This window comes from Meleagris gallopavo, chromosome 9, assembly GCF_905368555.1.
Source record: "Meleagris gallopavo chromosome 9, MGAL_WU_HG_1.1, whole genome shotgun sequence".
NCBI lineage: Eukaryota > Metazoa > Chordata > Aves > Galliformes > Phasianidae > Meleagris > Meleagris gallopavo.
In genome coordinates this window covers 3,143,899-3,169,100 of record NC_139412.1, presented here as the reverse complement: position 1 = coordinate 3,169,100, position 25,202 = coordinate 3,143,899, and the positions used below count along the sequence as shown (strand labels likewise).

Sequence of the window (25,202 nt, the reverse complement as noted above, 5' to 3'; positions counted from 1 at the left end):
TCATACAACACATGCTGCTTTGCAAATTTCATTGCTACAAAATTATCAGTTGGAGGATTAACTTGGAGTCACGAGAATGCAAAGCATTTTCGGTTACACTGGCATAGGAAAAAACTTGAAAGAGTTGGCATGAGGTTAAAAAAAAAAAAAAAACACCAAAAAACACAACTCCTGAATGACAGCTTCTTCTGTGATAGCAACTAATTAACCTCCTGTGGCTTTCCCTGAACTGCTGAGAGACTGCAGCAAGTCAGGAAGCTGCTCTGCTTTGCTGTTGCAGTGCCGATGCTGTGTGCTGAACTCCAGCATCCCCTCGTTCTTAGCGCTTAAAACTGAAAAGCCCATCCAGAGCAACTGTATGCATTGAAAGTGGTGTAATATCCACACTTACAGCTACTGGTGGATTATCAGTACGTCTTGTTGCAGTGGTAGCTGCCTCCTCCAACTTTTTTAACCCCAATTAAGAATGCTACAGCTGTTCTTCTTGTTTAATGACTTCTATTGATCAGAACAATAGAATTAATTGGAAAATGAATTAGCTTTCTTTTTTGGTAGTATGCTTTATTGTGATATACTGTGCTTGCAATAAAGTACCAATCAATATATTTACATTCATTATGCTCTAATTAATTATAGTGCTTAGCAGACCTATGTTAATGAATATAAATAATGCCTGTGGTGGCAGCATGCAAATGTGACAGATGTATGTACTGTGTTTTAATTGGGAATTCAGTCAGATATGAACGATGTTACCCATGTGTTCAGGGCACGAATGGTGGAGATATTACTGAGGATTCACTTTACAGCCCTAAGACTAAAGTTATATTCTGAATGGCTTGAAATTTCTTTGAAAGGCAGTTATAAATTCATGTTGTTTGTGAGGCAGGACTTGTTTCTGTTGTTTTCTATATTGGTATCACACGGTATGGAAGATTTCATGCATTTTTAGTTTGTCTTACAAAGATGGATTTCTGACCTTACGTGCGGATAAACGTTAACATGGTGCAATGCCAATGACATGCTCCTAATTTCTGGTTGCTCTGGGGGGGCTCTTTCCTGCCCACGAATGTCGCAGCACTTGGATTCAGGGAATCATGTGTTGGATGGGTCTTTTGGAGTGCTGCTAGTACTTCAGCATAGACTGTATCCCCTCTGCTGGCTATGCAGCAGTAACAAGAAGTCGCATGCTCTAATGGACCTCATTAGGACAAAGCAGTGGAAGTTCTATCATGGAATGGCCTGGGTTGAAAAGGACCACAATGCTCATCCAGTTCCAACCCCCTGCTATGTGCAGGGTCACCAACCAGCAGACCAGGCTGCCCAGAGCCACATCCAGCCTGGCCTTGAATGCCTGCAGGGATGGGGCATCCACAGCCTCCTTGGGCAACCTGTTCCAATGAGTCACCACCCTCTGTGTGGAAAAACTTCCTCCTAATATCTAGCCTAAACCTCCTCTGTCTCAGTTTAAAACCATTCCCCTTGTCCTATCACTATCCACCCATTATTTCCTTTTAGAGATTCACGTGAAATGTAAGAAAACAGAACGTACCCAAGTTTAGGATAAGGCTTTTAAAGCCCCTTTGTAAAACAGCTATCAGATGTGATGTTTCTGGGAGGTCTTCCAAGAGCAAATACAGTGACATTCATGCCAGGTGACTCTGGTTCCTCTCCACCCATGCTCAGACATCTCCCAGCGTGACTTCATATCCCCTCTCTTAGAAAGACATCCAAATTTAAAGACTAGATGTCTCTTGATATTGTTAGCATTTCCTTGATAAGGCTGTAGTCAAGCTGAAAAGAACAACCAACAAAGCGCTGTAGAACAAAGTGAATTTAGGTCATGAGCAACTGCTTTGCTGCTGTATTACGTTGTATGCGTTTATTGTATGGCAAGGGGCTTGGAGAGCACTTTGAATTAAAACATGCCTTGTTTTTTACATCACACTCTGGATTTATGTTACAAATACGATGATTTGGTTTCAAACAGGACTGAATTGCTTACTGCAGTACATCTGCGCTGATTAATTTTCTTAGATGTCTCACTACTGCGTTGCTACACACTGCAAGTCAAAGCTACCTCGATGTGCCCTTGTTCCTACAATCTGTTTTGTCTGCATGCATAAAATCTCCCTGTTTCAAACCCATGTGTGCTGTTGAATGGTGAATTTGTATGAATATGTTTTTGTATCTGATGTAACCATGGGTTTGAACAAAGCACAGCGGTGCTATCAAGAACTCTAAAGTTTCAGAAACTGCTCTCTATAGGCAATGTACCAAAACAAGTTGGGGGGAATAGCTGCTCAAAAAGAAAGCAAACGCTTTTGTTTTTCAATTGCAAACTCTCATGTCATCCTTACACAGCAATCCCAATCAAAACTGGGAAAGAAACCCAAATAACTCAAACACATGCTTGTCACTTAAAGTAATTTCTGAAACTAGCTTGGAGGCCAATGTGTTTACTTGCATGCTTAAAATCTGGGAAATGTTTTGTATCTGAGATTTGCAGCATTTATTTTAAATTGCTATGAATGTGTGGTGAAACATGGAGTCTTTATTAATAATTAAGCCGCTAATCCACAGACGGGAGAATTTTCTTTGCTAATTAATATTGTGTATATATGCATTAGACTGGTATGCATGCTAATAGGTAATATATGAGCTTAAAGAATTCATGGGAACTAGTAACATTTCTGGAGAGGAAATTTATTTACGTTTTATAATAATTACAGGTTAGGGTAATTAGAATCTCATATGCATATCTCTATGTAAATCCAATTTACATCTCAAGATGCAAATGGAAGGCTAATAACAGAGCAGTAATCCTTAACAGTTCTACCTAAATTAGTCCTTTCCATCTGAATTTGGGCAATAATTACTTGGAATCAAAATGTGTGACAACTTCACACAAGCAAATCTTAAATTAAGGTTATGAAGTGGTTGCCTCTAGACAGCAAAACTCTGGGTATTGTGTCCTGAAGGAATTGTTGTTGTAGTAGCTTACAGCTGAGACTCTACCAGTTATTTGCTATTATTCATGTGTGAGTGAGATGATGTATGCCATAAGAAGCAATTCACTGAACTTTAAAGTTATATTTAATGTTTGAATCTTATAACTTTGCTCTGCAATCTGATGCAATAATTGATTTTGAAAATGGAATGGGACTCCTGCAAGCATCATAAAATACTGGGAGGACGCATGGAAATAAGTGTGCAAGGCTCTTAGTGTGGGGGAGGGGACCAGGATTTATTGGCTGTATATAAGATTTTTTGAACTGATGAAGTGTAGGTATTTCAATTCCTTAGATGAGCTGACCGAAAGGACCGAAAAGAATCGATTCTGTTGCCAGCTGGTTTTCATGACCTACTGCTTCGGTTCTGTTACTTGTCATCCCAGAGAGCTGTGTTTTTAATGCAGAAGAGCACTTAATGAAAATATGAGTTTGATCTTAAGATTTCTCTTTTCTCATCTTCTTAGATCTCTGGTGGAAGAGGAGGATCCTCATATGAAAGTATCTCTTGGTAGCAGCGATATGGGCGTCTCTGCCCATCTGCAGTCATCAAAGACAGGGACCACAAGATTTTTCACCAGCAACACTCACAGTTCCGTGGTGTTACAGGTAATTATTTGTGTCAGTACAGATACGCACTGGGAATTTTGGATGCTCTAAAGAATACCTGTACTCAACAACCTTCTCTGTAACTCCTAAGAAGTCTTTAAAACATGTTGTTGTGCTGTGCTGGCGGTGCCTGTGAGCAAGCATAGCTTGTAATTTCTTTTCCTGCAAGTTAAAGGTTCCAGTTTTAGGAATCTTTAGTGACTACTCTATTTTCATAGTCTTCAAGTGTAAGCTACAAGCAGACTTCTTAAGCAGACTATGGACCTATGTAATTTTAAAGATACAGGCTTTCCTTAAGATATCTTAACCCTTAAATTACGTGAGGTGCGGCCAAGACTTCTCCAAGTGTTAAATCTAAAAAGATAGTATTTGCCTTGTTAGTACGCGAAGGATGTCTGATGGCATGCCTGGTTGAAGGGAATCATTTTGTTGGAGCTTCTATTCTGTAGTATGTGAAGGAGGCCAGTGTCCCATGCGTCTTCCAGTATGCCCAGCTGGGTATGTCTTTAGAGGAAAATTTTACTTTAAAGTACTGCTGCAGACAACTTCCTTTTCTATTATGGTTAGCTATTTTGAGTAATTTGGAGTAGACCAGCTCTTTTCATAGTTTTGGCTCGTAAACTTTGCTAATAAATTTGATAAGCAGTGAACCAGATAGCTTTCCTTTCAAGCCTTGGTATTTTACAGCCTCTTAATTGGTGGAACACTTAAAGTGGCATGGAGCAGATTTGTATCTAGAGTGCATGTGTGTCTGAACTGCATAGGTTAAAAAAAAAAAATACGAGTGCCTGCCTTCAAATAATTGCTGGAACATATGTTTTCAAAACAAATTCCTTCCTGGAAATAATTAACTGAATAAAGCAACTTTCTAAGGCTCAGGGTACTTTGTAGTCTTCAGCTTCTTATAGAAAATGTTCTGGTTAAGCTTTCAGTGAATAATTCTCGTTGAATATATTATATCTAATTATTGTAAAATGACAGCTTATTCCTCAGTGATTTTTATTTTGGTACTGCAATACTTATGTAAATAAAACAAGTATTTACATAAGGAAAGGAGAAGTTAGTTCCTGCTCTCCTCTCAAATCAAACAGCTGCTTTGCGTTATGCTCTCCTTGCAGGGTTTTGACCAGCTGCGAGTGGAAGGTTTGCTGTGTGATGTGACCCTTGTTCCAGGAGATGGTGATGAGGTGTTTCCTGTCCACAGAGCAATGATGGCTTCTGCAAGTGACTACTTCAAGGCCATGTTCACAGGTGATTTTATTTTGATGTTCGTACAAGTTTACGAAATCATTCAAATCCTATCAAAACGATCTTGTAAGCTTACCTGCATGTCTTTCTCAGGAGGAATGAAGGAACAGGACTTAATGTGCATCAAGCTTCATGGCGTCAACAAAATAGGCCTGAAGAAGATCATTGATTTCATTTATACTGCAAAGCTTTCCCTTAACATGGACAACCTTCAGGACACTCTGGAAGCTGCCAGTTTTTTGCAGATTTTACCTGTTTTGGACTTCTGTAAAGTGTTTCTTATCTCTGGGGTAAGACTTGCCAATTGTAGTTCACACTTATAAAAGCTGTTTACATTTTAAAGCAAAAACAGTGGCATTATAATACTTGAATTCTGTTTCACCATTGTTTATAACTTGAATTCACAGGATAATTTTTGAATTTTATTGCGGGTTTTTTCAGTGTATTGTTTTTAGTATGAGTTGAGATAAATATTTATCACATCAAAATCCTTCCATTAGTAGCAGTAATGGTATTATTATAGTTTCCAGGTTCCTTACTTTATTTCTTAGTTCTTGCCCTCATATTCCGTATCATTCCATAAAAAAGCGATTTGCTGAGTTAAACTTGAACAAAAAATAGAGCTGGCTGTTAGAGCCTGTTAATATACTTTCTCAAAGCCTTTTTGTTTTTGTGGAGTGATGCTTGTTGTAGTAGCAACTGTCATGGAGACCTCTACATCATTATTCTTGTAAACCACTGGGCTTCGTGTCTGTTCTTTTAGTAGTCTGTTTAGAGGATATATTTTAATACAAAGATGCTACAGAAATATTGGTTATATGAAAGAGAGCTACCAGAATTTTATGCTGATTTCCATGTTTTGCTAGAATTGAAAATGGCCTTGAATGGCGACTGGGGCACTTAACAATGAACAAATGAAGTGCTTTGGTAAGCAGAGGACAGCCCCCAAAGTAACAACCGTTTCCTCATTTACTGTCAGTGTTTGTTAAAAGAGGAATATTTTGGGGCTTTTAACACGGTTACTTTTCTGCACTTGGAACAGACAAGAAGTTTGCACTTCAAACTAACATGCTGTAGTTGCAATGCAATACGATATTTACAGTTTGGTAATGTGTTGTTTATGACAGAGATGAGAATCTCAGGTTGTGCCCCCAGTGTGGGAGGGTAACAACAACAGCATCCTCTGTTTCATATCTGTGCTTTGAGGAGTGCTGTGCTCCATTCAGGCTGAACGTCTGAGCAGTTCTTGTAGTTTTCTCTATATTATAAAAACAAAAACCTCTTTTTTTTTCCAAGAAGATGACAGCTGTTAAGGATTCATCTCCTGGAGTGCTCACCTTCTCATGCAAAGAGTTCTGTCTTCATGGGCAGGGAAGGATATGACAAGAAAACACCCCATCCTTTTATCTGGATGATAACATGGTGTATATGTCATGAATTAAAATACTAATTGAATCTCTTGTAATCCTTAATAAGAAATTAAAAAGCATTGGTTTTCAATGTAGAGATTCAAAAATGTATTCTCTCTCCCGAGAGCATGTAAATAGGAGGACTCAAAAATGCCACCAAGAGAAACTTGTTCCATGACAGATCTGTAAGATGCGTCTGGGCTCTGTAACGCTACGATTTTGTGTTTGATCTTGGCATGCTTTCTAGTTCCTCAGTTCTCAGAGTTGCCATAGTGTTTAATTTACACTCTTCAATCCCATACAATCTATTCTGCATTGCTCAGGTTGTTTTACCTTCCAAAATGAGGCAGTGTGCCTCTGTAGGGCTTACATTTCTATAAAGCACCAAATTGAATTAAGGGCTTGGTGTTTGTAGATCCAGATCAGTGATTTGGAGCAGCCTCCCTTTAATGGGAGCTGTGCCACAACGGATTCTTGGCTTCCAGGCTTTGTTTGCTGCTTTCTGCTCTGTCCTTTTTCTACTTTGTTCTTTGGCTCTTGGCACTGTTGGGTCAGGACAGCTTCTGTGAGTTTGCTTTCTTAAGGAAAGAGCGACTTTCATCTTAAATTGCTTTATTTGGGACATTTTTTGTTGTTTGAATGCTCTTTTTCTGAAGGTTGCTCCATATGCAATGTTGGTGTGGTCTTTGATCTTGCAGTATTTTCTTAAATCCTTTGATTTATACTGATATCTAAGGGGATTTCAGTTCTTTCAGGCCTGTATGAATGTTTCTATATTGATCTGTTTCAAAAACTGTCTTTTAATTTGAGGTGATGTAGTACCATAGGGCCCTTTTTGTCTGCTTGCAGGATGGTCTCAGCTTTGTGGGAGGGTGGGACCTGGGGTTCTGCCAGGCACCAGAAATCAGCCTTTTCTAATGTTGTTCTCTGGGATCCACGTACTTCTAATCATTTTGCTCCATATCCAGTTTTGTACTATTTTACAGTAGAGTTTTTAGAAGAGCTTGGGAAGCGACTGTTCTAAAATTCCCAAGAATGAAGTCAGCTGCTTTCTAAAGAAAGCACTTTGTGTTAGCTGTTACTTTTTCAGGCTGTGGTATCATAGTGCTGGGTTGACATTTTTAAAATTATTTTCTGGAACTTCTGCTGTCCAATGAGCAATTAACAATGAGTAACGAGTCTGAGTGGCTCTGCACAGTGACCAGTGCCCAGGTAAAATAGGATCTACCTGAAATTCTCAGCACCATACAAAGTCAATTCGGTGTTTGCTCACTCCTGGCTTTTAGCTGGTTCTGTGTATACCTTTGCTGTTTACTGGATAGTTTGTACAAACAGTTGCATTCTTTGTCTGATATTTCCCTTCCTCCCATTCACTTCAGTAGGATGGCCAGAAGTAGCAGTTCCTTCTGTTTCTTGATGAGCTCCTGATTGACTGACTCCCGCAGAGAACAATTTCTGCACCTCTCATAAGTATCATAGCATAAGTCACACTTTTTTTTTAAATAAACAAGTAATTTATTCAAATACCTTTATTATAACTTACCCTGTCCAATTTTGTATATTTGTGTGAATAACTATTGCATTTTGTTCTAAAAGTTTTCGACTCAGGACTTTGGAATCTCTAGTGTATTTTTTTTTTATATATAAGATTTTTTGCAATATAATTTAGTATGATATGTTATCATAGACCAGCGTGAAGCTGGTAATGGTACTTTTGGTGAGGAAAATAAACTTTAAGGAAATACTAAATGTAGTACCCAGATTTGAGTGGTAGGTTTATTGATAATGAGCCAAAAAAGTGCATCGTTTCATAAGCATAATGGGGAAGATTTGCAAATGCAATACAAAAAAAAAAAATAAAAAATCCCTGACTCCTGTCCAATTCTGTTCAGTTAATTAAAGCAGAATAGCATAGATTTTATGAGAAGTCAGGGGGCACTGGAAACTGCTGATGTGATATTCCTGCCATTAACGATGTGTGATATGTCAATAAATTTCTCAAGTGCAGGCATTCCAGGAATATATTGAATTGCATAGATTTCCCATGTAACTTAGTTGTGGTACATCAACTAGGATGCGAGCACTGGCACAAGCCTAGAATAGCCTGGCATGTTTTGAACTTGAGAACTGACATGCATCCTGCAGTGTATGTAAATATTTCATTGCTACCTTAATGCTTGGTACCAATGCTATGCAATTCTGTGCCCTTTTTTGCTTGATCTTCCTCCTTCAAGCATCTCTTCTGTGTATATGCAATAATATGTTTCTACTTACCTTGACATGGAGAAAATGCTGCCTCTATAGCTGGATGCCAGTAGGTGCATTGCAAAGTAAGTTTTTAAATGCCATAACATTACAGCAGGAGTTAAAAGTTGTGCTATAGTATGTAATCAGTTTGCTGAGGGGTCATTTTTCTGTTGTTTGATTTTTATTATTGATCTTGAATAAAACTTTAGGAGTAAGTGTGTCCAGTTTCATTTGCTTAATTTACAATATGCTGTTACTTCTATTTAATTCATGTATATTACAAAGCCTTAAAGGAAATGCACAGATATTTGGTAGTATCTCAATAACAGTTGGAAGACAGACCAAAATGTTCCTTGAGTAACAGAATGTTTTATAAGTATTGCTAGCTGAGAAGATGATATTTTGGTATAAATAGTGCAGTCTTCTAATTCAGTAATGATTTGTGTATGTACTGCATGGATGTTGTGTAATAGAAATGCTGACAGTCTGCCACACATTCATCTTGAAGACAGGGCTTGATTGATTTGTATTAGAGATAAGAATGAGATATTGGAACCTTTGATTCTAGGAAGGTGTTTCAGGGTTGTGAATAAGTCTTAGTGACTGCAGATCTCAATTCTAGGATAAGTTAGATGAGTTTCTAGTGAATAAAGAAGTCTGCTTTTCCCATACTCATTAACTTTTGGAATTGCCTGTTAAAGGTTAATGATAGATTGAAGTAATATAGTGCTGAAATGTAATCTGTCACAACCAGAACACGTTTGATTGTTTTCGAGTCATAGTCTTCAACCTTACAACCTTTTTTTTTTTTTTTTTTAAATAACTACAAGATTTAGAAGTTTAAATTCTTCTGGAATTACAAATGTGACAATCCTAAAGCTGTGGTAAGTGTCAGTGCAGAGCAGGGTTGGACATGCTGTTGGCTTGATCTGTAAGGAGACTGTAAAGCATGTGTGAAGGAAGTTTGGGGTAGAATACTGAATGCAAAAAGAAGGTACAGTTCTTGACAAGAGGCATCTGGAAATGGACTTGCTTGGCATATGCAGTGTAGGTCTTGCAGAACTGAAATGTGTGGGTTTGCTGCAGTCTTGCTTGGTTCCGTCCCATCCCTCCTGTCTTTTTCTCTCTCCTTCTTGGATACTGAAATGTAAGAAGGATGTAGGAAAGGCAGATGCTGGAAAAGATGTGGATGACAAGAGTATATGGTATACTCACTTGAGTACTGAATGCAGTCAGGATATGATCCACACTGAAGGATTTCATGTGTTGGTTATTTCTAGGGGAAATCCTATGTTGATTATCTAAGACTGCTAGCTATGTGTTATTTTTGAGTATGCTGTGTCTGTAATTTGAACGTAGTATGTAAGACTCAATCTCATTTACCAGAGATGCAAAGATGTAGTTTTATTCATTCCTAAGGAATATATGTATGGGATTGAACCCTGTAAATAAATTGTCCATGATGCACAGCATTGGAGAGGTAACTGCTCCATTCTGCTTGGCTGCATCATGGAATCAGAGTACTTTGTAGGTTGGAAGGGACCTCAAAAGATCATCAGGTCCCAGCCTTTCATGAGAAAAGGGATTATGACAATAGAAATTTAATAAGGTTGAAGATGCCTAATGGCAAGCCCTGTTTTTACATAATTCTCTGTAACCTTAGGCTAATCAACTTTCATTTAACTGTATTTTCCATGTTTCTTTCTTACAAAGACATTTGCACAGCATTTCAAAGGTGAAGAGCTGTATAATTGCTATGTATCATCATTGTGTAATGTATCTGACATTGGCTCTCCCCTTGCGGTCATGAATATATACATCAATTGAATATTTTTGCTCATGTGAAAATCAGCCTGAGCATTGTGAAATGATGAAAATACTGCAGATTCTATAGTATTGATTAAATTCATCAGCATCATTTAGACACCAAATTTAAGAACGTATTTTAATTCCTCTTTCTGTTTACTCATTAGGTTTCCTTGGAAAACTGTGTTGAGGTTGGGCGAATTGCCAACACATACAATCTCACAGAAGTGGATAAATATGTTAATAATTTCATCCTAAAGAACTTCCCCGCGTTATTAAGTACTGGTGAATTTGTGAAACTCCCCTTTGAACGTCTTGCCTTTGTGCTTTCAAGTAATAGCCTTAAGCACTGCACTGAACTTGAACTCTTCAAGGCGGCTTGTCGCTGGCTGCGGTTTGAAGAGCCTCGAATGGAATATGCTGCAAAGCTAATGAAGAACATCAGATTTCCTTTGATGACACCCCAGGATCTTATTAACTACGTTCAAACAGTGGACTTCATGAGAACTGACAACACCTGTGTAAACTTGCTTTTGGAAGCCAGCAACTACCAAATGATGCCATACATGCAACCAGTTATGCAGTCGGAGAGAACTGCCATTCGGTCAGACAGCACTCACTTGGTAACGTTGGGGGGAGTGCTGAGGCAGCAGCTGGTTGTCAGCAAAGAACTACGCATGTATGACGAAAAAGCCCATGAATGGAAATCATTAGCTCCCATGGATGCGCCGAGGTACCAGCATGGCATTGCTGTCATTGGAAACTTTCTTTATGTAGTTGGAGGCCAGAGCAATTACGACACGAAAGGAAAGACGGCAGTTGACACGGTCTTCAGATTCGATCCCCGCTACAACAAGTGGATGCAAGTCGCGTCTTTAAACGAGAAGCGCACCTTCTTCCACCTAAGTGCCCTGAAAGGACATTTGTATGCAGTGGGTGGTCGAAATGCAGCGGGTGAGCTAGGTAAGCACTTGAAGTGTGACTCCTTGCCTTTCTTTTTAGGCCTTGAAGTACTCTGCTGCCCCGTGAATGGAGGGAGAGAGAAGTGAGTTTGTTGGCATGCAGCTTCTTTCTGGCAGTCCTGGAAATGCATGGAGACGTTTGTCTGGATGCAGTTAGCTGTTTTAGGACTTCCATACAGACAAAAAGATACCTGTATCTCACATCCTGATGCAAAATATCCAATCTCTTCAACTTTGTCATCAGTGTATCTACATGTAAGATAGTATGTATGAAATGTGTACGCCCAGCTATATAATTTGAGCTGAGAAACCAAACCAACTCTTCTCGCTCTAGAGGAAGATGCAGCTTTTCAACTGAAACTCACTGTTGCAGGAAGGCTGTTTTAAAAGGAGCACGTTTCCTAGAGCAATCATTTTGAAATGCTAGTTAGGCTTTCTTTTAAGACAGGCTAATGAGATTTGGATGTCCTGACATTCTATGCTTTTTAAACCACTTAAAATGTTAAATTTTTTTTGCCTCTGATCTTGTGACTACACAGGTAATGTACCATTACAACAAAAGACTGTCTTGTTGCCTCCGTCTCTCTCCTTGTCAAAAGATACTTAATATTACTCCTCTAAGTTTAAATTAAAAGTTACCACGTAACTCTAATTAAGAAATCAATAGTGGATGGCCCCCATGAACCCACTGGATCTTCCAAAGTGATAATGTTAAAGTTTACACCCAAATCAGGGACTGTGCAGTCAATTGTAAATTTGTGTCGCTGCTTTAAAATTGGAAAGTTACAGTGATTATGCTTGGAATTTTAGCATAGTAATATATCTAATATGGATGCAACATTTCCTTTTTCTGTTTGCCACTTAATCCCAATGCTCAGCTGTCTTATTTCTTTAGTAGCTGCTAAGTCCTGCTTTTTATAAATATGAGTAAATATTTATTTGAAACAATACGAAAGTGAATTTATGTAGCAGCTCATAATTTTTTTTAACTAGTGCATCTCATCTATTCAGATAAACACTCTTCTATGAACTTACTGCAAGCTTTTAGGAATCGGAGCATTCTGCTAGGACGACCCAACACAGGGGCTCGTGCTGCATGAGGCTTAGAATCCAATCTCCTTGAAATGAGATTTCAAAATGCTTCCTAAAAAACATTCATTGGAGAATAGTTGGCAAAAAATTCGTTTTCTTTACCAATATTCCTATTTACATCAGAAGGTTCTCGTAGCTTTTCTTACATGTCGCTTTATCTTACCGTGTAAGGGTTGTGTAAGCTCGTGTATTTATCCTTGCCTCGAATGTCAGAAAACCTGACATCCATTGAACTGTTTTCTGCTGACATTAATTAATAGCAGCCAGGCGGATTACTTACCTTAAGTATTTTATAACCCTATTCTATGCAGTTGATACAAATGTCAGTGAAAATGTTGCTTGGCTGTTACCGAGCCATTGCAAGCAATGCTTAAAGCAAGCTTTTAGTGCAGTGTTTTTCTTAGATCTGATCATGCAGTATCATTCTGCCGACCTCAACTCTTCTGCAACTTTGAAACACAAAATCTATCACTTGTTTAAAACTATTCTGCAAAGATATCATTAAAATACTGCAGCAGTTTCCTCACAGAGCTGGGAAATGTTATTGGAACATTGTGGGAAGAGCACTCCATAAATGCTAAGTATTGTAGCTGTCTCATGCTTTGATTCAGGGCTTCAGTTTCTTTTCTTGTTAATTGTGAGGCAAGTCACTTTTCATTTTCATGTTTCTTTCATAAACCTTGACAGCTGAAAGATGAAATCCAGCTTAAACTTTCCATTCTCATCAGAGGAGAAAAACTTCAAGCTTTCATACAAGAGAAGGTCAGGTGTGTGTTGGACAGGTATTAAGGAACTTGCCCTTGGGTTCAAACTAATTTCAATCTGTTGTAAGAGGAAAAATTACAGAAACCTCAATTCAGCTTTCCAGAAGATCACCTCTTATGGAAAAGGGCCAAAGGATTTAAGTTACCAAAATGAATTTCTTTTTTTTTTTTTTTTTTTTAACCTCCTGACGAAGTCCTGGAATAAAGATTTTATTTTTATTTGAGGCTCTACAGCAAGTCTTCCCCAAACAGTTTTCAAATGATCAATCTTCTGAGGACAGTGTTGTAAATATCACTTCCTACCTCAGCAGTATGCACTTTAGCAGTAATAAATTGTTGCTGTTCAATGATGTATGGCACTTTGAGAAAAATTGGGTTTGGTGATAAGGATGAGTAAACTGGTGTGGATGTGGTGGATGCAACATAGTATGGTGAATGTCTTATGAAACGTGCTGAATTAAAAAATAGTAATTCACACTTCCAAGTCTGGTCCCAGGGGGACTGTGTGTAATTCTGCTTTGTTCTTTTTAAGTGTCAAAGCAGGGCTGAAGACACAGAGAATGGAGCAGCTTGGAGAAACCAGGCATGCAAGAGGAAAGACTTCTTGGGAAAGAAGACAGACTGTGTGTGGTCACAAAGATGCTCAGAAGCAGTGCTTGTATGGCACTTCCAGTAGTGTAGAACACAGGATTCTAGTTTCCTCTCAAAGAAAAAATATGTTTTTGTTTCTGAAAGAGCTCAGTTGTTCCTGATGCTGGCAAAAGCTGCCCCTCGCATAGGGAACTTAGCAGTTGGTGTTCTGATGTTTCAGGCTCTGCTGTTGCCTGGCTTCACTGAAGTTTGGGATTCTGTGTGAAATTCTCCTAAGGGCTTTGGAGGATGTTGGACTGTTTGAATTGCAGATTCATCATGCTGCAATAAAGGCAGAAGGCTACTCACAGTTTAGGGGAAGACAGCTATGCTTTGTCCTGACCCCCTGCCCAGTAACTGGGAAGGCATTTATTTTCCATGTAGCTCCTGTGATGCTGAACTCTGAGTTCAAACAACATATTTTTGTAATAATGAAAAACACAGCATAAATGTACGTATTATACATATTTTTGTGTGGTGTTGAGTAAGAAGAAAAATCTGCCTTGTTAATCTGTTAGGCTGTTTGCTGCCTGTGTAGTCCTGTAAATATCAGACTGAAGTGAGAACCGAAGGATGAAAGGATGGCCTGGGTTGAAAATGACTGCAATGATCATCTAGTTTCAACCCCCTGCTGTGTGCAGGGTTGCCAACCAGCAGACCAGGCTGCCCAGAGCCACATCCAGCCTGGCCTTGATCTCATGTAGAAGCTTATTTTGAAGCGATTTCTCACCACGCTAGGAACCAAATTACTTAGGGCTCTTTCAGCTTAACAAAGTAAGCTTTGAGTTCTACAGCAGCAAGCTGTGTTATAGGAAATATGGTAACATGAAAATTCCAGGTTTTTGAATGCTGTTCACAGTTGAAGTGTGCTGCTGTAATAAACCTCAAGACTCTTTAGAAGCTACAGAAGTGGTTCATAGCTGTATATCCTCAAGTAGCATCACAGATAGCAAAATAAAGTGAGGGCAGACTGAGCATCCCCTGGGGCTGCCAAAATTTTGTGTCCTTTAAAATGAGACCTGTCCTCCCTGTGTTACTGGTAATGACCAGAGCAGGAGTTTCATCATTAAAACACAAAGCCTGATTTGATTCATTCACGCTCTTGGGAAATGAATCCATCTGTCCCATCCTATAAAAATATATGTGCTTTGGTTCAATAACAGTTCTTTTGAGTGAACCATTCTGTGTACTGTGTTCAAGCCACAGATAATACGCAGAATTCTTTCTTAAAACAACAGCACCTTTAAGTAATAGCTGGAGTTATTTTTTCCTTTTCAGTGCAGTGGGAGATTGCGTTAAAGCAAAGATGGAACGACCTTGCTGGGAAACAAGGCCACAACTATGCAGAAAACCCAAGCAGAACAGTAGGCTTTTCTCAGCTCAAGTAATCAGAGTGGTTTTAGAGCGTGGTGGATGTGAGTTTTGAGTTTGGATGATTTGTCTGTTATTTTATCAAGCAGATCTTTGTGTGTATGTAATATATAGGAGAGTTTTTGAAGCCTCATCGGAGGTGAGGGATCTTGAACTCAACAGCATCTTTGCTCAGAGAGCTGATGTCTTTACTGTGTGGCAATAATGATGCCAGCAGTGTGATGTGTATCCATTTTGCATCTTTAACTTTCTCTTTGCGTCTCAAAGTGGCCTTTTGACTAAAGATTCTCTCAAATAAACTGCCGTGCCAGTTGAGAGAAACAGCTGCCCACTGCTGAATGCCTTGGTGCACTGCCATTTTCTGGTTGCCGATGGCTTCATGATTTTTATACATGCCCTGCTTTTCCTGCCTCTATACTGTATTAGAAATGTAAGGTTCTCACCTCAGCACGAAGTGTAAGCACTGTGGGGAAGAGGATGCCTTTGTTTCTGTGAAAGCAAGTGATGGTTTTGGTGCACCATGGCAGCTAGCAGGAGGTCGGAAGGGTCTGCTGTCAGGTTGGAACTGGGACACCTATAATTACTTGCATGTCTGATCTTTTTCTGTTCTTGAAATTTCTGCATATCTTTGCTTTTCTGGTTGCTAAGTAGAACAGAGTATAAAGGAGCTTTTCCTCTTCAGAAAAGACTGTTGAGGCGGATGAATATGTTTATACAGGAAAGAAGTTGGAAATGTTTGAGAGTTGGGCTGATACTGCACATGGTACCGGAATCCCACTGCTTAAACACAACTTGGATTGAGATATTGAGTTCACACCCAGTTTAAGGAATTGTTTTTTTGTATGTACTTCCAACTGGGTAAGGTTGTCTTCTGCCCTACTGACATCATGGCAGTGTAAATCCCTGATGGATGTAACAGGAGATTAAATGGGGATAAAAACAAGCTTTGTAAGGAGAGATTTTGGACATCAAGTAAAAATATAGCATGACTTTAAGCTTTTATTTGCAGAAGAGTGCTTGGATGCCTTTTTTTTTTTTTTCCCCTTCACTCATGCATTTTTTTTTTTTTTAACTGTCTGTGTGTATACAATGGGAAAGACTTATTTCCAATGGCTGAGATGGGGCTGTTGTGTAAGAAGAGAGCTGTGTGGGATGGGGAGTGCTCAGTGAGGGAGAGAGCCCTCAGAGTGAACTTGGAAACTTGACCATCACCTGGGCTGGTCTTACAAGCCACAGATCTGACACGTCAGCAGTAGTGTACAGAGACACTTCAGTTACTTTACATCAGTTTTGGTTTTTTGTCTATCTTGCAGATTTAAATTTCAGCTCCTGTGGGAGGGAAAGCTGAAAAAAACCCAGAGTGCTGGAACAACTTAACAATTCTCTTGTGCAATGTCATTCTCTTTTAATCTTGCACGGTGCTGAAGAGTTTTCAGATGGTATTCCTGATACTTGAATTGGAAGCTTCTAGTTGGAATGTGTCTCCTTGGGATACTAACCGTATGGAGTTGCAAAATACCCTGTTCTGCAGCTATAAAGAGGTTATACATTTTAAAGGGATTAAAAGAAGTCCACTGTAACGCACTCTTTACTAAATTTTCCTTGACCAGGGTTCTTTTGGAGATAGTCTGAGGCTATGGTTTAATTTATCTCTTCCAAAATACTCCGAAGGTTTTCTTAAAGACAGATCAGCAGTTTGGGGCGAGGTATCTTATAATCACTGTGTCATTGTTACTGACCTGATTGTTGTGCTTCACTAATATATTGGTGTGCAGCCTTATAGTGATGCTGTAATGAGTTTCTGCCTTTATAATGTCAAGAATATCAGCTTCTGTGTTCTTTGATGGGAAATCCCACACTGTCAGTCACCACTGCAGATTCTATATAGGTGCCTGAAATTTTCTACACTTGATTGAATGAAAGGTTGTTCTGAAGCAAGTAAAATGCCACAGATTGCATTTTGTATGGCATGGTCCACAAACATCTCAAGTGTTATTTAATAAGCATTAGAATCTGATTCGTAATTTTAATTACTTAAGAAGAGAACAAATAATTCTAAGATAACACGACTATTGGTAATTGCTTTGTACTTGGAAGGTCACTGTATTACAGGTTTTTCAGGATCTCTTACCCTTCTGGTCATATGGTGCTATTCAAGCTGCCAATCTCTACAGCTTGGTTGGGTTCTCTGTCAATGTCCAGCAGACACTGGAGGAAACTCTCCAGGAGGCAAGAGCAGAACAGGTGGATGCACCCAGCCTGGGCACTGGGTCCCACAACTCTGCTTCTGTCAGAGTTCTTTAGCTGGGGCAGGTTATGTATTAAAAAGGAATGGGAAAGGAATTAATGGAAAGCAAGAATGCAAGATTTTCTTCCTTTGGGACGACGCTTGAGGCTTTTCTGTATTGTCTCCACACATAATATTTAGTAATTCCCTTAACTCTCAGCTTTACAGTGTTTCCTATTAATACTTCCTGCATTTATGAATATATTAATGCCACTGCCGCTGTACTGAAAGCCAAATTACTGTGTTAGATTCAACATTTATATTCTCATTTGTTTTGAACAGCCACTGTGGAATGCTACAATCCCAGAATGAACGAATGGAGCTACGTTGCAAAAATGAACGAACCCCACTATGGTCATGCTGGAACTGTATATGGAGGTTTAATGTACATTTCAGGTAATTTCATGGGGAATGATGAGATAGTCGTCTTCTGCAGTGTGTTTGCCATGATACAAACTGGTGACACACATCTGTATGAAGCCAAATAAATGGCATATGTACTGTGGAGTCCCAGAAAGTGATTTCCGATAATGTTACGCATTTAGATGATAACAGCTTCAAATTGCAAAGCAATTATTCACTTAAGCCATCAGAACATCTCTTTTGTGGCACTAACGTGGCAATAACCATTAAACAAATGACCATTAAACACATCCTTATTGATATATTTTGGAAAGCATTGGAAATTCTGGTGTTTTGAAGGCAGACATCTGCTGTTATTGAGCTGACACGAATGGATAAGTACTGACATTAATCACAGTTTACAAATTATGTGTATGCTTTCAGTAGTCTTTCAGTGTAATATACCTAGTCTTATATCACCCAGGTTTTAGCTTCATTTCGTTTTGAACTGGGGAAGTAGGTTTTCTGAAAGTCTGGTAGGTGCTCACTTCCTAAAGGTTTGGTCTCAGTCTTGGTGATCAAGTTGGAATAAAGCTAGTAGTGATGTTTTTCACCACTAATGGGAAAAACTAGACCCTGAACCTATGCTTTTGCTTGCTGATCTAAATATTTCCCTGTAGACTAGTGTCTGGCATCATCCACAGGTCCATCCTGTGATCACAGAAGGTGAAAGAAGGATGTAGTCCTCTGTATGTTCTCTTGCTGTTTTATGGGATGTCCTCTAATTTCTGACCTGGAATTCTGGGCAGGAAATGGGAAAGATTATCCACCTGTAGGCAGCTGTTGGGAGATCCATTGAGGCCAGTTGATTCTCTGGATAATTTGCATGGAAGGGGCTTTGTGCTAGTAGAAAAGGAGGAATTTATTTCAAAATCTACCATAAGGTACAGCTTCACACTCGTGTTTCTGTGCTGAAGTCATTTAGCTAGCTTGTAATCATTGTGCTGCTATCTGTGCTTTTTCCTGGTTCTGCTTGTCTTACTGCAGGCAGTGTGTGTGTACTCCTTAATGTGACTGTTCACATCAATACTGTTTCCCACATTTTTCTTTTCCTATACTCTCAGTTATCCCCATGAGCAGGGACGCTTTAGGGATGAAAACATGAAGATTTGATTCTTTGTCAGTTCTTCATCACTACCTTAAAGCTTCTGCTCTCTGACAGGCCACCAAGCCCTGTCACTACCATGGCTGTCAAGAATTCTCAGGGCTTTGCAGTCCCTCTGTTTTTCCTGTAGTTACTTTTTACTCTCCAAGTACTTTCTTACATGATGCCTATAGACACCGTGCAATCTGTCAGTTAATCCAAGGATCATAATTCAATGCTGAATGGTTAGCACAGCAGGAGGTTGTTCAGTGGCAGCATTCTCTGTGTATGTTTCAACACCTCAGATAGTTTTATCACAATCTGAGATGATCCATAGCCAATAAGCCTACTGACTTTGATTGCATGATCGATAGGCAGGTCAGGATGTGGGATGATGGGGATACTTCATCTACTGATGGGAAATCATCCCACTATTTCCTTCGAAACCTTTCCAGCAGCCGTTGCAGGGAATCACTAAGAAGGTATAAACATACAGAACTATAGGCACTCGTTGCTATCAGGATATCTGAAATATCTTTTCAGTTTAAATTACTGAAAGGTTTCTGTCAGGAAAACTGTGGTAAGGACCACTTAAAATGTAACATCACTGAGTCAGAACTTGTAAGAGAAATGGTCTTCTGTTTTCATGGTATGAAACAATACTAGAAAGCTGAACACATAGTTTTTAAAAAAAAAAAAAAAAAACACCAAAAGTTTTGCCAGAATGAAGAATGGGTAACAAGTTTCTGTTCTTTTAATCTGCCATAGTCGTCTTATTTAATGAAGTACTGCATAGAGTATGGCTCCTATATCCAGATTTAGAGGAACAAAATACATTAAAATGTAATCTGAAATGGAGTGTGTATGTGATACTAACCTAAGCCAATGGGGAGAAATTTTATGTCAGGTGGAATGAATTCATTAAAAGATATGCTTTTGCTGTTTAATTATTACTTATTAGAGTAAGCACTATTCTAACACCTGTCTTATTTTTTAGGGGGAATTACCCATGATACTTTCCAGAAGGAACTTATGTGCTTTGACCCTGACACAGACAAATGGACTCAGAAAGCTCCAATGACGACAGTCAGAGGTCTGCATTGCATGTGTACTGTAGGAGACAAGCTCTATGTTATTGGTGGAAATCACTTTAGAGGAACAAGTGATTATGATGATGTTCTAAGCTGTGAATATTACTCAACAACTCTAGACCAGTGGACTCCAATTGCTGCCATGTTACGTGGGCAAAGTGATGTTGGGGTTGCTGTCTTTGAAAATAAAATCTATGTAGTTGGAGGATATTCTTGGAATAACCGCTGTATGGTGGAAATAGTTCAGAAATACGATCCAGAAAAAGATGAGTGGCATAAAGTATTTGACCTTCCAGAATCTCTTGGTGGCATTCGAGCCTGCACTCTTACTGTTTTCCCACCGGAGGACAACACGGGGTCACCGTCCAGAGAATCTCCTCTTTCAGCACCTTAGAAACATCCCTTGACTTACGATGTTGTAGTAACACCTTTGCACTGCATCATGGAGTCTATTACTTTCCTTCAGTAGTTTCTGTTAGGCTTAGCCTACAGCGTTTGGTACAATTACTGGAAAAAAAAAAAATGATTTTGACATTACTTGTGCTGTTTGTTTGGCCTAGAATGTTTGTGAAGTGGTTAACAAAGAAAACCCTGTACTCACTTGAGCCAAGCGTTTAACAGATGAGAAGATGCTGTCTGTAAAATGTATGAATTAGGTACGTTATTAATGTTGTGTATTGGGTGTGAGGTGCCTCTAACTTCATTTGGAAGCCCAATGAATCAAATTTGAACTTCGTATTGAATGCATTCTTTCACTGAATTTCATAATTGAAATCCTTTTTCCATTCATTTTCAACTGCAGATTACAAAGGGAGGTAGACTACATCAGTATAAACTGTCCCAAGGTGGCCAAGGGGCCTGAGCTACCTCCCTCCTTTCCGAGTATTTCTGACATATCTGTTGACCCACCTGATTTTGTGGGTTCTTTCAGAGCATATGAAGTTCCTTAGGCAGAGGGAAGAAATAAATAATTTTAATAATCAGTACTATACAGGAAGTGGACCTTGTAGAGGTCGGGAGTTTTTTATAACACACGGAGTGTTTTTTCATGAGTCAGTTAAGTGATGCTTCAAGCAACAGACTTAAAATATTTGGGTATTTTTGAGTCTTTTCAGGAATTGGCTTCTGCTTGTGTGGGAGCACACGCTATAACAAATGGGAATTCGGTGCAGCTGTATATTCTGTTGTACATTTGTACTGAATATAGGTGGATAAGGGCTAGAAACGTTCACTTAAGCCACTGAATTTGACCAAATTGTTCCATCAGTTGAAATTCAATCTACCTTTTCTCCTTTGCTGTTGAGCCAACTTGCATAACGTGTCCTCTGTATAGTTCTCTGTTAATAGGGTTATTCAGCACAAGGCGCAGCTTCAGCAGGAGAGCTGCTTTTGCTCAGTGAACTTGGACTACCACGTTTTACCTTCTTTGGTTCAATAAAACTTTTAACTGCAGTTATTCAGTCTAAGCTACCTCATGAATGTATTTGGTTTTCTTCCTCTGCCTCACTGTCTCCAGGATACGCGTTACGTATATCTGTGTGGGTAGATTAATTTGCTAGGAAACCAATGCAGAAGCGATCATGACTGGGTATTTTTGACCTACTTTTAAGAACCTATTTTGGCCTGATGTGTCCGTTTTATTGTTAAGGACTGGGGGGGAAAGAAACCCCACAAAAACTGTCCTAACTCCTTGGACAACTACTGCTTGTGTGCAGCTGTGCAAATTGTACAGAGGTCTTTTATCTGCTCCAAAATACAGTGCACTGCTGACAAATGGTAGCTGAGTGCTTCTCTAAGGCTAACAACACCACGATTTTCCTGAACTTCCCATCATGTTACAAGTGTTTTTCCTAATGAACACGGTCATAGGGGCATCACCTGGGGAAAATTGTTTTAATTGGCTTATTTTATTGTGCTGCGTATTACTGATAACCATGTAAAGCTTAATAGACTTGTTGGGAGTATGCTGTTTGTATTTTGTCCTTTGCTTGATGAATCAAGCAGCAGTATTACGGTGTCAGTTTTGGAAACATTGATATTTATTCTTAATGCAGTTGACCAGTTATGATCACTACCAAAATGTATGTGTAAGCTTTAGGTTTTAATAATTGTTTTGGTTAAAATCAAAAGCAATTCTTCCTCTTAATAAAAAAAAAAAAGAAGAAAAATAAACTTAATTCTGTGTAGCTGTGCAAGATTATTGCAGGTGGAATTGTAATGCTGGTGGAACTGGGGTGCAGCCAGGCAATGCTTGTTGCCTTTAAGGATGCTCTTCTAGTGCTGTGCAAAGCACAGATAGCAAAATGTTGCTCTGTTACGTGCTACTCATTCTTTTCCTCATTCAGTTACAGGATTTTTTCAAGGCTGCAGTTGAAAACCTTGAAATCCTTGCTCCATTTGTGTTTTATTAAACTGAAAAGCAGTTGCAGTGGTTGAAACTCCTTTTGGATAGCTTGTGTGTATCCTCTTGTCTGCAAGCTGGAGGTGAGGAGATGAACTCCTTACAAGTGGGCTGCTTTGCTGCCGCTCTCCATTCTGGCAATGCTTAAGGTGGAGTCTGACAATCATGAAGCATTTAGAAGTCAAGACAGTGGTTTTGTCTGAACCTTGAGAGTAAGCCAGGAGCTGGTACACTGCCACAGTGTAGAGATTAATTTTAGGGGTGCGTTATCCCTATTAAAGTGGAAGAATTCTTTGTCATCAGCATTGGACAAAGCATGGTGGATTAAACATGGCACTCAGTAAGATTAATCTGAGTTTATCTCTTTCTTAAGTATGTGTTCAGAATTGCATTAATGTCTACTCACTTGATTTGAGAAGCAGAGACCAAAGGTTCACCAAAGACTGTTTTCTTCTGTAATGCAGTATAAAATGATTTTGCTTATGATGCTTTTCTTGACCGTACTGTAATAAAACTTTTCCGAGTCCATAGCTGCAGATGTAGGGGTATATGGTGGTGTCTCCTAAGGCTGTTTGGATGAACCAACCTCAATATCTCATGCCAGCAATGTCCGGATAATATGCAGCTGCTTCCTTCTCATTGATCTCAAGATCTACACTTTCATTTTGCTGTTCCAGTACCTGAATTAGAGGAATATCTGGATAAAAGCAGTAAGTAGAGATTGGAATATGTCCTACCAGCTGCCTGCAGTTTTGGAAGCCTAGCTAAAATTGGAGTGCAGGAGGCAAATCTCTTAAGGCTAATGCTAATCTCAGACTTCACTTACCATGGAACATAAAGAGCACCAGAACTCAAGGGCCAGACTGGATGGGACCCTGGGCAGCCTCATCTGCTGGGGGGCAACTTGGCCATTGTGGGGTGGGCTTTGAGGTCCCTTCCGTCAAAGTCATTCTATGAAATGCTCTCATTTGTGCCTTTGAGAGACAGGCTGCTCTTGGCGTTGCGCTGCGCTTGGCTGGGTGTGTGATAGCTCAAGTGTTCATGTATAACACATGCCACCCTTCTCTGCTGTCATCTCATGAATGAAGCTCTGTTCCCATGAGTCACAGGTGTTTTTTTTTGTAGTCAGCTCTGAGTAATGTTTTAAAATTATATGGAATATTAGAGGATGTAAGTTGGGGATTTTTTGGTAAGCAGTGTTTAAAGCTGAAAGCCAATTTGGATATCGAACTGCTAACATTATTGCATCTGGCAAAGACAGTGTGAAAGGTCAGACCTTGGCTCTGCATTCAGCATTTCTGGCAGTGCTGCATTTTGATTTTGCTGCGGAGAGTTTTGGGGGAGGTGGTTGGTGAATATTTCATCCTGCAGCAAGAAAAAGCAAAGAAAAGGAAACACCAGCTACCAGCTGGATTATATGTGATCTACTCCAAAAGTAATGCCTCCTGTTTTATTGTGTTGGCCCACAACGTCAGAGGTGGATGTTGGCGGTGTGGCAGGAGAGGCTGAACCTTCCCACCAGTATTCCATTCTGTTTTACTGCTATGTGATGGAAGGCAACAGGGGGACAGCTGACACAATGTCATTTGACATGGAAGTGACAATGAAGTAAAAAGGTCTCAGCCCTGCAGAACTGGAATTGCTGGAGGAAATGTAGGAAGCCCCAGTGGCATCTATGCCTCTGCCCTATGTGAGCAGAGACGAGTAGGGTTCAGTTCTGGAAATCCCTTCAGCTCCCGGGGTGAAAGGTTTCATTTATTTTAATCCTTGTTTGTTCATAGGAATCATTTGGATTTTGGCTCTCCGAAATGTAGGCTGGAGTTCAGTTGCAGTGATTCCATGTGAAAGGATTTCTGGTCAAAACCATACTGTTCGCATGTTTCAGCCACTGATTTTGGAGCAGGTCAGGTTTTCTCTTCAGTTTCTGCTCAGCTGCTGAGTATTTTACATGCATTTTGTCTTAGTCCTAGCAGGCTGGGGCACACAGAGGCCAAGCAGTTGGGAATATGACTGTGACCTCCTTGTGTCACCAAGCATATGTCCTCTGTAGTGATGCTGATGAAGACAAAAAGACACAGCCCTGTTTGCTCTCCTCCTCCTCACTTCCTCTCCAAAGAAAACTCATCCTGTTTGTAAACATGTTTGATGGATTAGGCATTAGATCTGTTCTCTCCCTCACTCCTCATTTTTGCTGTCTATTCCTAATCAAGATGAGTTTTTTAGTTTTCTTTTAACACCGTATGGCATGAGAAACCATGCATCTTGCAGCTTAGGATTACTCCAGAAAAAGCTCTTTTTAAGGAGTCACATTTCTCTTTCCTATCCATATTTGTATCTGTGTAAATATGGATGTTCTGGAATCTAGCTAACTTGATAGAGATGAGGTGCACCATATGGTTGCTGGGACAAATTTCAGCTTCAGCATCACTGGCTGAAGCAACATGAAATAGTTACCATTTTGAGCAGCGTAAAATGAGTCTGTCAGTTGATAAACAAGTTAAAAATTACAGAATTTGCCTTTTCTAGGGACTCATGGTTTTGAGTTTTCCACTCCACGCTCCACACAACGTTGGCTTTGCACTAAAGTTTAAACCCTGTGTTGTTCTTGCTCCTGTCCCCTGGGAATGGATTGAGCAGAGCCCACGAGCTGAGCTGAGGGGTTGTCCCAGTAGGAGCCAGGGTTATGGGGGTGGTAGGGATGGGTTCGTGCTTGGAAAAGGTGATCTCGTGAGAGTGTAATGCATCCCGGTTTCCTTAACTCTCCCATTTGCAAAAGGAAGGCCTTTCCTTT

General features: G+C 39.6%; 1 protein-coding gene across 3 annotated transcripts in view; it reads left to right on the top strand.

Annotated features, from left to right (window-relative positions):
• KLHL13 (kelch like family member 13) overlaps positions 1-21,462 on the top strand; it is a 66,567-nt gene extending 45,105 nt beyond the window's left edge. For all 3 annotated transcript variants that reach the window (XM_010715178.4, XM_010715176.4, XM_010715172.4), the window contains 6 exons: positions 3,476-3,617; positions 4,736-4,868; positions 4,959-5,155; positions 10,495-11,290; positions 17,716-17,829; positions 19,917-21,462. In XM_010715178.4, coding sequence (XP_010713480.1) covers positions 3,476-3,617; positions 4,736-4,868; positions 4,959-5,155; positions 10,495-11,290; positions 17,716-17,829; positions 19,917-20,404 — 1,870 coding nt within the window. In that variant the 3' untranslated portion in view covers positions 20,405-21,462. The remainder of the gene's footprint in view (positions 1-3,475; positions 3,618-4,735; positions 4,869-4,958; positions 5,156-10,494; positions 11,291-17,715; positions 17,830-19,916) is intronic.
• Positions 21,463-25,202: the final 3,740 nt, after the last annotated feature.